Raw genomic sequence first — 15,889 nt, forward strand, 5'->3', positions numbered from 1 at the left:
TCCTTTCCACCAATATTGTAACCCCATCATAGAAGGCCACTTAGTTTGTCAGGCACGATTTCCCCTTAGTGAAGCCATGCTGGCTGTCACCAAACACCTCCTTTTTCCTCATGTGCCTTAACATAGTTTCCAGGAGGATCTGCTCTATGATCTTCCCAGGCACAGAGGTGAGACTAACTGTCCTGGAGTTCCCCAGGTCTTCTTTTTTTTCCTTTTTAAAAATGGGTATTATGTTTCCCTTTTTCCAGTCAATGGGAACTTCAATGGACCGTCATGACTTCTCAAGTATGATGGATAGTGGCTTAGCCACTCCATCCACCCCCAGGCAGAGCTCCATGCACTCCAGATGGTCACCAACATAGATGGCAACACCTCCTCCTCATCTCTCCTGCTCCTTCTAAAGAGCCTGTATCTTTCCATTCCAAAACTCCAGTCATAGGAGGCATCTCACCAGTCTCCATGATGTCGGCTGGATCATAGCCTTGCAGATGTGTGCACACCTCTATCTCCTCTTGTTTATACCCATGCTATGTTCGTTTCAACAGAGGCATTTGAACTGGGACCCCGATGAAGCTGACTTACTGGATGGAGTGCCTGGAATTAATTTGTGCTGCTCTTAGGATGCTCTCCTGCTGATCTGCAATCCCTCTCCAGGCTCTGGGCATCTTTTGCCGGCACTGACATCAAACTGGTAGGAGCTGGATGAATTGAAGTTCCCCTCTCCCCCACAACTTCAGTTTAAAGCTCTCTTCACCACCTTGGCAAGACTGAGGTCTGGACTGCAGACTCTCCCTTCAGCACCTCTGTTTGGGCAGAAGCATCAGCCACTGCTGGGGTAGATGGTGCAGACTCCCCAACTGGAGGTGCAGCCTTTGCTCTCAGAGAGTGCCCACCATTCTGCCTTAGGGTCAGGTAGGACAGTGCCCTTGACCTATGTAGATGGTCACAGAATGGTGCCCAGTTGCTAGGTTATTGGACTTCAATTCTCTCCACTTGGCCGGCGGAATCCCTCCTTTGAAGAGGTGCCCTCCCACACAGACTGCTGTGCCATGCCACGTTTGTCCATCCTGGTCACAGTGCTCCCAGTCACTCGTCCCTAAGGCTGCCTTTGTGGGAGTGGTGCTGGCTGCTGTTACTCATGGCCTTGCCCGTACTCTTGTGAGAGTTGCTGGCTCGTGGTGGGTCTCAGTGCTCCCCTGAGGTCAAGGTTGACCCCCATACACCGCAATCCCCCACTCTGCTGTGGAATGCGCCTGCACCGGAGCTGATGGCCTTGGTGAGTGATGAGATAGGTAGATGTCATGTTTCAGTCACATCATCAAGTTGCTAATTTCCCTAAAACACTGGAGCATACATCCTAAAATACCTAATATGTGTAATTGCTCCACATATACCATTAAAATATTATACCTTATTATCCCTATCACAACATAATCAGCATGTAAAATCACACATTCTTTTCTGATGAGATAACTCTGGTTCTCTTGAGACCGTTACAACTGTGTAGTTATTCCCTCCTGCATGCAATTAAAATTCTACCATAGAACACAGTATGAGATATTTAGATGAAGTTTTTCAATACTGAAAACCTAAACTTCCTATTTTGAAGTCAGATTCTGGAATCTAAATTTTGAGACCACTGCACTATTTTCTATTGTTTGTCTTAGTATACTTCTATAATTTCATTATGAAATTACTATTAATACAAGAAAACATTGTTTATGATGGTACTTAGATCAAATTATACATTAGTAAACATTAATATTTTCCTTTCAGTATGTTAAAGATCTTGCCATGCTTCTTTAACATGATGTTTAAGAAATGTTCCTTCAAGATCTAATATTTGCTATTATATCAATTTGGAATTAATTACTACAAATAAATCTGCATAAAGTGAAGGAAATAAGCCATCTGTTCTACTTTTTCTCAAAACAATAAACTAAGAACTAGTACAAACTGAGGGTGCAGTAACTAATTGTAAATCTAACTGGAACTCACATTCATAAACAGAATACTGACTTCAGAGCTAGACAGTGAGATACGACTGAATTTTTTTCACTGAGTTTGAACAATGCCGATTACAAATACTACTACTGTTAATAGTAGTAGTATTACATAAAGAGCAACAAATAGGAAATTAGATGATTCATTTAACTGGCTGTATCCCCTACTAAATTAGCATGGGTAAACTAGTTTGCAACTGATACGCATTGGCATTGATTCACTTTATACAGACTAAAAATGACTGCTGAAATTTAGAATTTAACATAATAACATTAAATAAATCTCTAGGTTGAGCTCAAGCAGTGCTTCAGAGATCACTGCTGCAACTCTGCCCTTTGCATTCAAACTGTTAAATCAGTCTTCAGCAGTTTAAAAGACAAAATACTTTCTCCCTCACTTGGATAGCAAGAGAGCTGTTCTGATTGGAGCTTTCTGGAACACATGTAATGAAAAGAAGATTTTTATTAAAAAGCATTAACTTGAGGTATCTGGAAAAATGTGCATCATAAGCCAAAGTTACGACAGATGACTGCCTGCCCATAAACCCAGCCTCTCTCTGTGCCAGGAAGGGTTCCCTTTGAGCCTGGGTGAGCCAGAGAGCATCAGTTTTCAGTTTCCCACTTTGAATTATGCCTAGACCCAAAGCCATGTCTACACTGTGGGTTAGACAAGTTCCAAGTCCAGTTTTGCCTGTCTTCATACTATTTCTGGGCAAGGATGCCCAAGCTCTGTGGCTCACTGGAAATGCTGCACACAAACTTCTCGATTCCTAACAGCTCAGATGCTTGTGCACGTGAATTGGAAAGCTTATGCCTGAGCAGGGTCACCACTACATCTTCCAGACTCAGTCCTTCATCGGCAAGAACAGATGCTTTAAACCTGAGGGACAGCCAAGCCAAATTGCCTGCAGTTTTCATGGAACTCTGTCAAGTTGCAAGGCAGCCTGAACTTCCAAACCACCAAGCAAGGACTTTAAGTTTCTGAGACGGATGCAAGGAATCTGCCCTGAGGTCACAGGCCTTGGGAACCAGGCAGGCCCTGCTAATAATGATGATGCTCACAAGCACGACAAACTGAGGGTCCAGGATGGCATATTCCTTCAAAAACAATATGTGTCTGTGACACGCTTCAAAATCCCTGACACTTCTGGTGAACTGAAAGCTCAGTCTGTGGCCAAGTCTAGTGCCTACATGCTGCTTCCCACAAAGTACAGGCTCTCTTATGCCCCTTCCCTGTGTACTTCTCTGAAGTACACTGGCAACCCGCAAGCACAGATTTACTCCTTGGCACCCTGAACATGCTCTTCACTGCCTTGGACAGGGCAGAATCTTTCAGATTTGAGCTTGTGTTCCTCAGAAATAAGAACACAGAGCTCATGCAAGAACATGAACACAATTGCTCACTCCTAAGTGCCTCTGCATATGAAGATGACAACTAGGATATAGACACATACCACAACACTTGAGTTTGAAGACACAAGACAAACTGGCTTGTTATGGGGAATGCAAAGAACCAAGCTCATCCAGTGAGCTCCACTGCTTCCATGAACCATATGAATCAGTACTTTTTTCATACACAGCTTCAAAGTTCTTCAGTGAATAAACTGCTATGCTGTACTGTTAAGGCTGTAACATGCCAATCAGCAGAAGATAATCTACTACCCCCAAAATGTGGTTAACTGATTAACTGCCATTAAAGTCAGTGACGCTAACAAACATGTACAAAGAAGTACCAAGTCTACTGGCTACACACAGCAAATGAAAACACACAGAACTTCGCTGAAGATGCTGGTAAGATACAGTAGTACTTTCTCTTTCTGCTTTGGATAAAATGAAATATAACCAGAAATCAGAAACAGATTTGGAAAATAATTAGCATTGTACTTTTCTAAAATCTGAAAAATCAGTCCTATACATGAAACTCACTAATGGTGCTTCTTATATCCCAAACAATCGTATCTTTACATATAGCTACCTTAATGAAAGAAAATGCTGCTTTAAAATTTAAAGAAATCTTCTATTTTACTGTAAGTATAAAAAATAAATACTCCACTAAGGAATGGAAGAAAAAATAAAGCACATTAAATAATTTCATTACATTCTAAGATGCCAAATCATCTGTGAGTGGTTTCTTTTTAGATGAAAAGAAATCAAAATATAGGACAGATGTTGGACAAACCACATTTGAGGTCTATCACACACTGGCATTTTTCAAATGATTTTGGCTCATCTATTAAATAAGGTGTATTTTGCTTGATTTTGAAAAGGGAAACATCAGGAAATATTTAAAGGCCAATTGCTGCCAATTAACTTTGATCAGCAAAAGTTGCATTTGAATCTTTTAGATTCTTTTGCCTGTCTGGAATAACACACTATTCTAAAATCTAGCAAAACAACAACTTGATGATTAATGTGTGTTGGCAGCCCCACCACAAGCTTGCTTAACAGCTGGATTTTAAATAAATAGCTGTCTTCACTATGATGGGAAAGAAATCTGACTGTTTTCATGTTTTCGTGCTGTTAAAATATGATCAGAAAATGCTTTTTTCCCTTTTAAGATGAAACAGCCAGGCATTATGGTGACAGTCTCTTTCAGCAGTTCAGATAGTTTTAGAACTATCTCACAAGCATTACCAAACCAGAGCCTGCATAGGCTGAAAAAACCCTTGGCATGACGACACCAGCTCCTTGCCACATGCCACAGGGTTGAGGCATGCACAGCAGAGAAACCCTAGCACGTAATAAATAGTACCTGTCACCAGGAAAGGCAGAGGACCCCCAGTAAACAGCCCATGGAGACAGACAGTGTATACAACATTAATGATTTCCCTCGGGGTTAAGGTAATACTTGCCCACAGTGGGATGTAAGTGAGAAATCTGTACCCAGCCATTAACTGTTTATAGATGCTGAAGTTTAATATTTAATGGCCTGTGCAGACTATCAAATTCTAAAATTTATAGATCCTTTTGGTGTATCCACTTCTCAAACTTGTCCACTGTGGTCATGAAAACTAAGACCTGTGAGGACAAAACTCCACCATTTAAACTACTGTAACCTTTGAATGCCAGTGCGGCCATTTATTGTAAATACTATTATATATCCTAATGACTAAACAACACAGGTATTTTCTAAATGTTTTCTTATTAAAACTGTGAAACCAAAAATAACTGTCAAGCCATTTAACAACACATAAAAAGAGACAAATATTAAATCACCTTTACATGTTTCAAAAGAATGAACACTTACTTCTAAATCATTAAAGAATAGATGAGTGTCTGCCAAATTGAAAATCATCTCTTCCATTCGGAGTCCAAGAGACACAGAAGTGGGTGGATCCTTAAATAAGAAATTAAGCAAGTACACCATCAATACCATGCCTAACACATACCAGAATACAAACTGAATGAACTACTTTTCAAGGTAGATTATATGACGTATTAAATGCAACATCCATTTCTTCAGTTTAACTTCAGTAGCTCTCTAATCCTGTAGTGTAACAGTTACTAGTAACACTCAGAAATACAAATTTAACTTGAGTGACACCATGATCCTGCAGTGGAACCTCTGCGGTCACCCTTGTGCATCCCTGGCATGGACTCTCTGCCCTCTGTGCAGAAAGCCCAAATCCATTTCACTTACAATTTCTGCAGATTTTACAACTGTTTATAAATTTTATGATCAACCAGGGGCACGATAATGCTATTGTTATTCAAAATAAACTCTGCCTGGTCACAAGTGAAAGGATTCAGTCCTGGGAATACCTAGTGACTTTAAAGCAAATCACTGTTAATGTTTTATTTGCAAATAGCAATTATTTTTAAAACTGCTCCTTGATTCTCCACAAAACGATGCTTTAATTACGCTTTCAGCTTGGCCCACCCATACAGAGTGAACAAATCTATTGTTTGTTATTAATACATAACACACTTTAACTTCTCTACAGAAATTACCATAACAACTTATTCCTTACTGGGCTAATAAACTCAAAAAGCATGTTCAGCATTGTGGTTACCAAATGCATTGCAGATGTTTGTCTTGTGATTTTTTTGTGTTTTATATATTTTCAATCTGAAAAATTGAAATGAAAGCCTGATATATACACTTGATATAGAGTTTCTCCTTTGTAATGCCAAGTATATCCAAGTCCACAGAAGCATGAGTTTGAAAGAACATGTTATATCATCTCATGACACCCTCTATTAACAATGTTAGTTTGTTAGGAATTATATTTTCAATAGAACTGCAAAAGTGACAACCCATATTTTACTTAAAATAAGTTAATATTCTAAACCCGATGACAACTTAAAGTTAAAAAACAAGCGATGTAGTCCGTAGTTTCTTTTTCCACCTCTCAATCAAATTAATAGGTGTTTCAACATGATCTCTGAACTTTCAAACATTTTTTTCTGTAACTACTAGTTAAAAGGCAAAATGTGTCAGTAGCAAGGAGCTGGAAAAGAATGGTGATTTGGCAGCCTGTTTGCCTTCTGGAAATACGAAAACCCAAGCAAAACTAACCAGAAAAAGAATTTTGGAAAGAAGCATTTAGAAACAAAGCTACATAGAACAGGCAAAACATCTCTTCTTGAACTCACACACATTAAGATCAAATCAGTTTTCACGTATGTAAAAGGAAAAAAAAAATAGCCCTAATAAATGGGAAAGAAAAATTGCATCATGCTATTTTGATGAACTTTGCCCTTAAAAATAAGCTTTCTATTTAAACTGGCATTGCCAAAAAAAGAACAGTTGCCTTCTTTATTCAAATGGAAAGACTTTAAAATATGAACAGAAGTATTCTGTCCCTGTTTTAATATTGCTCTATTTGTAGACCTATGTCTCCCTTTCTTTCACTTTTGTAGGCACGTGAGGTGGAAAGCAGGTGAGATTTTCTCTCCAGCTAGACCTGAGGCTACTCTTCCCTCTGACATTCCTGCTTATCTTTGTGCCCAGTTACCACCCCCCCATCCTTCATAGCTCGTCAGTCTTCTTTTTTTTGTTTTAAACCAGACAATGATTTCTGTGGTGTCTGAGCCCTAACAGGAGTCACCCCACAGAAGTCTCTGCTCTAGTTATCCAAAGGAGTAAGATGGACTAAGGGTCTAAGTTGCAAATGAAGATCACTAGCTACATCTTGATTATCAACTGCTAATGTAACAGAGTAAAAGTAATTCCTTGCTCAGTTTCCATCCATAAATAGGAATATTATTTTCAAAAGCAGAATAAATGGGCAGATGGAGCACGATATTGGTTATGACCCAATAGCATTATTTTTAAACAGATGGCGGTGAATATATATTTTAAGTTTCAATGTACACATGACTTAAATACTTTTATTAAAATTTTTATCACACTTCTGAGTCTGAAAAAATGTTTTTTTGCAAAGCTTTCTGTGAACCATCTCACTCCCAGGTATTTTTTAACTGGCAGACAAAACAGAATGGGTAGTTCTCTGAAGCAGTACTAAACTAATGCCATTTATTAGGTTAATTTAATTGGGAGAAGAACAAATAAGAAAATCATTGGCACCTACTGAAAACGTCAGATTAAATACCACAGGAGCTAAGAGAAGAAACAAAACAGGTAGCTTTTCAATTCCTTGACTTAATTGACTTGACTTAAACCAATCTTTTTCTATAGGAAGTTCCACTTAGCATAGAAACCATGTTAAGCTGCAACTCTGGATACCCACATATTTAACCGAGGCAAAAGTCTTATCTGCATTAGTGTTATAAATACCCGCGTAGTCACAAACTTGCAACTGCCCTTGTAAAAAGCACAGAAGTGTGGGTTTAAGGCAGTGCAGCAGATTAAACCCTTATGTCAGACATTACAGTGGGGGCTGAAAACTTAAAAAAAAAGACAAGCCTAGAATAAGGGTTGTTTTTTTTTTTTAAAAATAATCCCATACTGAACCTTCTTTTGCAATTTTAAGCCACTAATTGCTAACTAATTATTGTGAGGTGTCACACAATGAGGAGGAAAGCTAACAATCTCTTCTTGTTGATTGGGATTTTCAGGTTCAGTTGGAGTGTCTTTTCAGGTATGGTCAAAATCAGGTACAAATCTCCGAGGGAGGTACAGTTTAGCTAAAGAAAAGAAATACCAATGTCAAACTGCTTAAGTGAGCCTTTGTTTTGAATACTGGTACTGGAGCCAAAACATTGTCTGTATGTCATTTCTAAATTCTACCCACTTGATTTCTTTGTTTTGTGGAGAAACAAGAAGCTGAAAAACAGGAAAGTTCACTTTGGGTACAAGGCTTATTTTCCACTTAAGCCTACAGGTCACAAATGAAGGGTTAAGTGAAACCAGGCTTTGTTTTTCTCAATCTCTAAAATATATTAAACCATATTAAAATAGCTTATAATTTAAAGGAAAATTCCTTTAAAGCTTCTGAATGTAAATGCTTTTGTGGAGAATGGAAATGTACATAAAGACCACAGTATTCTAGTGCCAATATTAAGAAATATTTCCACCTGCTCCAAGAGACTAAACAAGGCCTCCAACTTTTTCCGAATTCTAAAACTTAATCATTTGCTATCTATCTGTCTCAAAACATAATTTTTGAGGTCTTAGAAGCCCTAATGTGAATTAAAATAACAGATAACTTTCTGTTTGATCAACAGATCTCTCACTGCACATATGTAAAAAAAAAAAAAACCAACAAATGCAAATGGAAATATTTCATTTAGTTTTGTTTCTTTTTTTTTCTCTTCTGGAAGGACATATGATATTCTTATACCAGTCACGTACATTTCATAGAATTCACACAAATGAAATCACCCTTAAATAAAAATGTAGTAGATTATACCAGGACTGTGCAAACTGAAAAACAAAGGCGTGATTTTGTTCCAACAAAGCTAAAGGACAAAACCAGGGAGAAAGGAGAGCACAACATCAGCAAAAGAAGAGCAGGTGATAAAAGCAGATGAGAAGGTAAGAATATACAGAAAAGGGTGGCACAAGCAAGAAGTTATGAGGAAAAAGATAGAAAATAAGGAACAGAAAATCCATCTCTTTAGCAGCAGGACTGCTCATCATTCATAGTCATTCACCATGAAACTCACTCAGGCATTATGAAAAGAGATGAATGCCAAGTTGCCAAATCCCCTATTATTTAATGAAGATATTTTTATTTGTTTGAAGATTGAGCTTTTGTATTTTAATGATTATGTGAGCAGCTCAGATTTAATTTTTTAAAAGGGCATTTCTAGCCTTCACCACAGTGCAGAAACATATGAGAAGGTGATGTCAGATTGCTCAGAAAGCAGAATACAGGTGAAGAAATGAACAAAAATTCCCCTCAACTAATTTTTTTTTCCACATTGGCTTATAATATGTATTTTTAATTTTAAAGGCCAGAAACTATTAGAAAACAGTCTTTTAAAAAATGTGCACCTCCCATTGCTGCAAATAAGCCCTACAATCATCGTACGACATATACACGTTTTAGCATGTTTGCTTTGAACATTTGACACTATCTTTCTCTGATGTGTATGGAAATTGCTAACTGTTGTCTGAAGCTATCAATAAGTCAAGAAAAAATGTGATATGAATGAAACCTTAAGAAAACAAAGCCAAAAAAAAGTCACTTCCATGACTTTGAGAGACAAAGACTTGGACATTGCTGCCCCTCACCAAAAAGATCTAATATTTATCCACAGAAAAAGTACTAATGCCATCATCCCTCTTAACAGCAATGGTTGGTTGTCATTTAGCAATGAAGAAGTATCCTGCCACATGCCATGCAACGAAAGCCAGCTGGGTGAAAGCTACATCTCAAGTAAACAGTGCCTGCAGTGATGGAGCTGCCATCAGGAGTCACCCACCTCCCGGCAGCATACATATTTATATCTCCTTGCAGCTGAGTACTAGTCACTTGCTACAGCCTCAAGCTTCCAGCGAGAAAGGTGTTTATGTTCAGGCCTCAATTAATGAAACCATTATAGCGAACTAGTAACAAATGGAAAAAATATGCTCGCACAAGTACTTTTACAGCAATGACTAATTAGTTTTTTCCAGCACTACTCTGCTGCCCAAAAGCAAGAAATGGAAAATGACTTTTGGTGAATGTTTAATATTCTATAAAGCTGTCATCTATTTTATCCATACAATAACTGTTGAAGCATTTAAAGTTCCAGTGTCTTTTTCCTACGTAAACATAAACTAGTAACACCAAGGAAACCAAGGCTGTTAAATTAACTTGATTTTCTGACACATAATGAAAAAAAGCTAATTGTAATCCTCAAACAGGTAAGCTGCTATTACAGCAAATACTTCCGAAAACACACTGCACCTAAACAAGCACAAAAGGTTGCAAAGCAGTACTGCTTTAGATTTTTATAACGCATAAAGCTGTTCAGAGGAATTCAGGACCTGATTTGGGCACGGACTGAATCAGTAGCAGCTTTGCTCTTCACTTAACTGGGTGTGGGGTGAAATCTTTTAGTGATAAGTATAAGCTTTACAAGAAAACAGAGTGACTACATAAAGCCAGACAAAACTACCTGGTTATTCTTCATATGTAGAATTTTTTAAGGTTACTAAAAACTCACATTCTAGTTATGCCTCACATGAGGTGAATGTGAAACATCGTGACAGATTTTAGCACAAGCAGAGACATTAGCTTTCAAATACAATCCCAGAAAAACAAAGTTTGATCTCACAAGGGCATTTCATTCATAAACTATTCTTATTCACCTAAGACATGTTTTTCTTCTGAGAGTTACTGAGGAAACTCACAGTCTGTAGACATATTCACCAGTTCAGTTATGATTTACAGACTGCACATAATAGAAAGATTTGTCTCACAGGCAGACTTTCAAAAACATCAGCCAATATGTACGTTAAAAAAAAAGTTAAGATAAAAAAAATTTAGACTGATCTGTCTGTGTCCAAAAGTATGCTTCCTCCTGCCTTGTCCATACAGAGCACAGTTCACTGCTGATCGCTCAGAACTAAAATGTTATTTTAGCAATCACTCCTGGAAGTTCTTCACTCTCTGAGGGTTGGTAAACCTTTGCAGGTTTTGATGATATCAACAGGTTTCAGACATTCTGTACCTACAAACTAAACCTCAAGTGGTCAAAGTATTACTCCCAATGCTATTTAATTATTTACTGAATATAAGAGCTGAGTAAATGCAAAGAATGGACATGTGAAACAGCTTTACTCCTTGATTTTTTTGTCTTGAAACACCAGTACTGGTTTGTCTCTAGAAAATCAACTAATGTTCTGGTCTTCTTTATGCATCAACTGTAAACCAGCAAATATTACTGAAAAATTCCATTAGTTTCTTGACACTTACCCTTCCATATCTGTTAGCATAGGACCCTGTAAGCAAGGAATGGAAAATGATGATTGTCTCATCCAAATCCCAAATGAATACTCTCTGTAAAAAGAGAATCAAATCAATGTGTTCCTCTGTGAAGCCAATACTTGAAACGGAAAGTTAAAATTTGAATCAGTTAAGTGCATAAATGAGAAAATTGTATTTAAATGGTTATATATTAAAACCTTAGTTTCCTCATCTTTTTTTTTTTTAGAACTAACAAGTTTTTTCCAGAATAAGGTAATACAATCTGTTAGCTTTGTACTACAACTGCTATTATATCAAATTATTCTTTTTAGAATAGAATTATAGTTACTGTAAATACACACAGAAAATGAGATTGTACAATGTATTATTTTAAAGCCAGATGTGAGATAGAAATGGAAATAAAGGAAAAGAGGCCTCTGAAAATTAAATCTTCAGGGCTTGAATTCTGTATTTCTTCAAGTCTTACAAAACAAAGTTAATATAACTACTCATGGAAATTACCTTTAAAACCAAAATAAATCAAATTGCTGCTAAGCACTTAAATCCCCTTAATCTATCTATGTTCATTTTTAATGGATTTTAGGCACCTGAAGAATGAAAATTACAAACTTAGATGCTGCATGTGTAAGAATTTATGGCATCAGTAAATAATTCTTTCACTCACAACCAATGGAAAATACGCATTTTAAATTTGTCCTCTGACCACACACAGAATGATATTTTAATGAAAAATAAAGTGTTCAAATAGAAGTATTTTAAATCCTGGTGAGACTGTATTTCCCATGATGACAAATGGGCTAAGATTTTGGAAAGGAGAAGTTACGCAGTGTGGACACTCATAGCTGTGGTGTGTCATTGGAGATGTGTTCTCAACATAAAGCATGGGCCACTGGGAGGAATGTGAACATAGCTTGAGAGAACAAAACCCACTATTGTGCTAGAAGTGTCTCCTGTCCAAACGCAAACCTTTCTTTGACATGAGAAAAGCTTGCCTTTTCTTTTTTTTTTTTTTTTTACCAAAAAAGAGAAAGAACTTCCCAGTATTTTTCAAAGTATGTGCTCTTCGTGAAGAAGATTCTTTAGATGAAAAACTCTATCTTCTACAAAAATAGTGTTACAAAATAAAAGAAAGTAAGTTCCAATACCACTTTATTTTTTATGTGTAAATATTATTTTTCTGTGAAAAAAAAAACCAACAAACCAGAGTCTGTAACAGGTCAAGGACATCTAATATAATGTACCTCTAGATCAGAGTCAGGTGGTGGTGAAGGATTATTGTTTCTTCTGCCACGTCCACGTGATTTCCCATCTGAACTACGACGCAATCTATCTGAATCCGAATCCTTAATGGGCGTTGATGGACTGTGGATTGTACTGTATTCTGCTGTGGTAAAGAAACAACATTTTTACCTTTCAGTTTAAACTTAAAAATGTTCAACTTGCTTTTTACATGTGACACTAAACCCAGGATGTTCACTAAAGAGTCCTAACTAAAATAATTAAATCTACGATGATAAGTGGCAATACCAATACAGAAATTAATTCAATCAGGTTCAAGATATATGTAAAAACAGAGATATAAATTATTTCAGTAAACAAATGAAAAGGAGTAAGTAAAAAAATCTTCATTCCTTCAAATCATAGAGAAGCGTGTATCACTTCATAGAGAAGCTTAAATTCTGAATGAACAATTTCAAGGTATACCAGCTCTTTTTTAAAGAACACTGGTTTAATTCTAAGTTTTTGAACATGCTTTAAGATAACCACTATGGTGGCTGGTAAGAAAAAAACATCCAGGTGTGAAAAAACCCCAAACATACAGAAAACGAAAAGTTTTCCAAATTGCCTGGTTGCAGGCACTTTACTTAGATCTCTACATTTGAGCCAGATTAATAGAATTCTTTCTAAATATGGCATAAAATAGAGAAAAGACTTTTATTTTGATGGTTACTGTTGATTTTTTTCCTAAAAAAAACCCTTAATTTTTGTGAAGGCAGCTGGAATTTTCAGCGTACAATGTAATTATTAATTTTACTTCTCAGTTAACATTAACTGCTCTTTAGAGTTCAGTAGATGTGGGTATTTGTATCAATATTAATTTTCTCTTTAATCAGCCTGGACCAAGGCATTCCAGTTTGAACAGACAGGTATACTTCTCACAGAAGTGATTCTTTCTCCCAAAAAAAACATTCTGTAGAGGTCAAAGGTTAGATTAAGGAGGAGACTCTGGACATCTGTGTAACACCACATATGCACAATTACTCAAAACAATAATGGTTGCTTGTACTGATTAAAAGGAAAAGGCCTTCAAATTCTCATGTTCAGCCTTTAAATCTACACGTAATGGAAATTAGTATATATTATATATTTCACATTATACTTTAACCTAAGTATCTCAAGCTACGTTAAACAAAACAGAGTAACAAGTTAAGATGTAAATCAAGGTAAAACAAAGAATCTTCAACCTATACACAAAAGAGTGATTTTGTGTATGTGACAAACAACAAAAACCACTCAGCCACACCAATCTACATAACTAAAGAGAAAGGTTTAAATGTTGAAGATCACGTACATTCCAATAATATGTATTTTTCCTATGAAAATGTATTCTTCAGCATATTTATTTAAACTTTGAATGCTGATTGCTCTTCCACCTACTACACTTAAACACAGATAAGAAATCATAACTCAACTAGTACTAATTTCCCAATCTTTTAAGCTTAAATGAGTTTATCTGCTATACATTATTTTTATTAGCAAAATCATTTTAAAAAAAGGAAAAAGAAAAGAATGAATACAATGCATAAAAGCTTTGAAATAAATCATAACCCTGTAAATAAACTGACCAGAATTTCTTCAACAGGTATATTGGCCAAGGACGTTCCAAATATGTGCTCTAAAATGCAGATGCAATGAAAAACTGCATTTCCTATTGACTAGTATAAATTAGGGTTGCTCTTCATCTCTAACAATTTTCTTAGGAGTTTGGTTTTAGATTTCAGTTTTTTTAATTCTTCTCATAGAAATGATATGCCTAAAAGGTTTAAGTATTTAACTTGGGAGAGTAATAATAATACTAAGTGAAATAGGGATCAGAGAGCATGGAACAAGTATAAAGAAAACTTCATGACAAGTAATACCAAGTAAATGTAAAAGAGTGAGCACAGAGAGCAGAGCATGCTGAGGGCAGGGATTAAAGTCTGTTTGTAAGAGCCATCCAGCTTTCCATTTTTGCAAACACCTTCATTTAAGTATACTGCATTCAAAATTTCAAATACAGGGCTGCAAGTTTGGGTGGAGGCTCAATTCCATCTCCCTTTTATGAGTGCGAACCATCTGTCTGGATGCGCCAGACCCTCACCCGACAGAAAGACTCCTGACCCTACCTTAGAACCCCAGTTGACTGGGCCCACCCTTCTTGGGACCACTGCACCTGTGTCATTCCCAGATTTGTCTGTAATGCTCTTAAGGATCTCTTTAGGAAATCTACTCGGCTGCTTTAACAGCCATGCCGCTAGAAACAACATACAGCTTCAGCATTCATTACAGCAATTGGAGTTAAATCTGTGAAAGTGGAGGAAAAAAATATTCCCTTCTTTGTATCTGCATGCATTTGAAGACTGTTCTCAGGTACCCTTTGCTGTCAGGTTAACGGTCCCTGATGATCTTGTTTTCTAGGTTCTGATTATTGCTCTCTATAGTGTCTCTGAACTGGACACAGTAATAAAAAGCAAAGTCGAGCAAAGCTTTACTTCCCATATCCCGCAGGCTACACTCCCTTCGCTACCACTTGGCAGAAGACAATTTCCATTTTCTCCAATATTTTCAGTAAATGTTAGTTTCAGGATCCCAAGGCCTTCTTCTGAGGAGGATGCAACACCTAACTGCTCATTTCTCAAAGACCTGGCCAAAGATTGCACATGAATACACAACAGTGCTAATAACTGGAGCTTCTGAGCCTACTCACGAGAGCAGTTTGTTACGAACAGTGTGACAGATAACAGTAATCTATGGGGGAAAACATGACATCGTGTGCAAGAAACTCACTCCGTGTATGTAAAGGGAAACCATAGCATGTACTCTTTGCATGAAGGCTCTGTGTGCACAGCTGGGTTACCAGCTCTCTGTCCAATGGTGGCACTCAGGTCCTCATAAGGAAACCCAACTAAAGAATCCAGTATCCAGCTGAGCACTGAGGCTCGACAAGCCCAAGCCCTGACAAATTCTGGAGCAAGATAAACAACAGCGGCTGAGGGTACTCAGTGTGCCACTACTATCTGGAGTACTCAGAGCGGTCCCCAGGGAAAGGTAAAGCCTGGAAGGAGCTGCCAACATTCCCCATCCCACATTTGTGCAGTTCATCATTCCTGCCTAAATCTATACCTCACACCTGCTCCTATTCAGATCACATCTCCATTTTTTGAGTTCTCACCCTGTCTCCAAAGAACTCGCAACCCCTCTCAGCATGGTGTCATCTACATATTTAATGGGCAAACACATTCTGTTCCGTCATCTAAATGATTAATGAAAATGCAGTCTGGTGCTAGGCCCAAGACAGACACC

General features: G+C 37.3%; 1 protein-coding gene across 7 annotated transcripts in view; it reads right to left on the reverse strand.

Annotated features, from left to right (window-relative positions):
* EYA1 (EYA transcriptional coactivator and phosphatase 1) overlaps positions 1–15,889 on the reverse strand; it is an 82,666-nt gene that overhangs the window by 32,847 nt on the left and 33,930 nt on the right. For 3 of the 7 annotated variants that reach the window (XM_010019817.1, XM_010019815.1, XM_010019813.1), the window contains 3 exons: positions 12,568–12,710; positions 11,315–11,398; positions 5,251–5,340 (listed from right to left, as the gene is read on the reverse strand). In XM_010019817.1, coding sequence (XP_010018119.1) covers positions 5,251–5,340; positions 11,315–11,398; positions 12,568–12,710 — 317 coding nt within the window. The remainder of the gene's footprint in view (positions 1–5,250; positions 5,341–11,314; positions 11,399–12,567; positions 12,711–15,889) is intronic. The other 4 variants (XM_010019816.1, XM_010019811.1, XM_010019810.1 and 1 more) reach the window with 2 other exon arrangements.

The sequence above is a fragment of the Nestor notabilis genome, unplaced genomic scaffold (genome assembly GCF_000696875.1).
Source record: "Nestor notabilis isolate BGI_N333 unplaced genomic scaffold, ASM69687v1 scaffold878, whole genome shotgun sequence".
Taxonomy (NCBI): Eukaryota; Metazoa; Chordata; class Aves; order Psittaciformes; family Psittacidae; genus Nestor; species Nestor notabilis.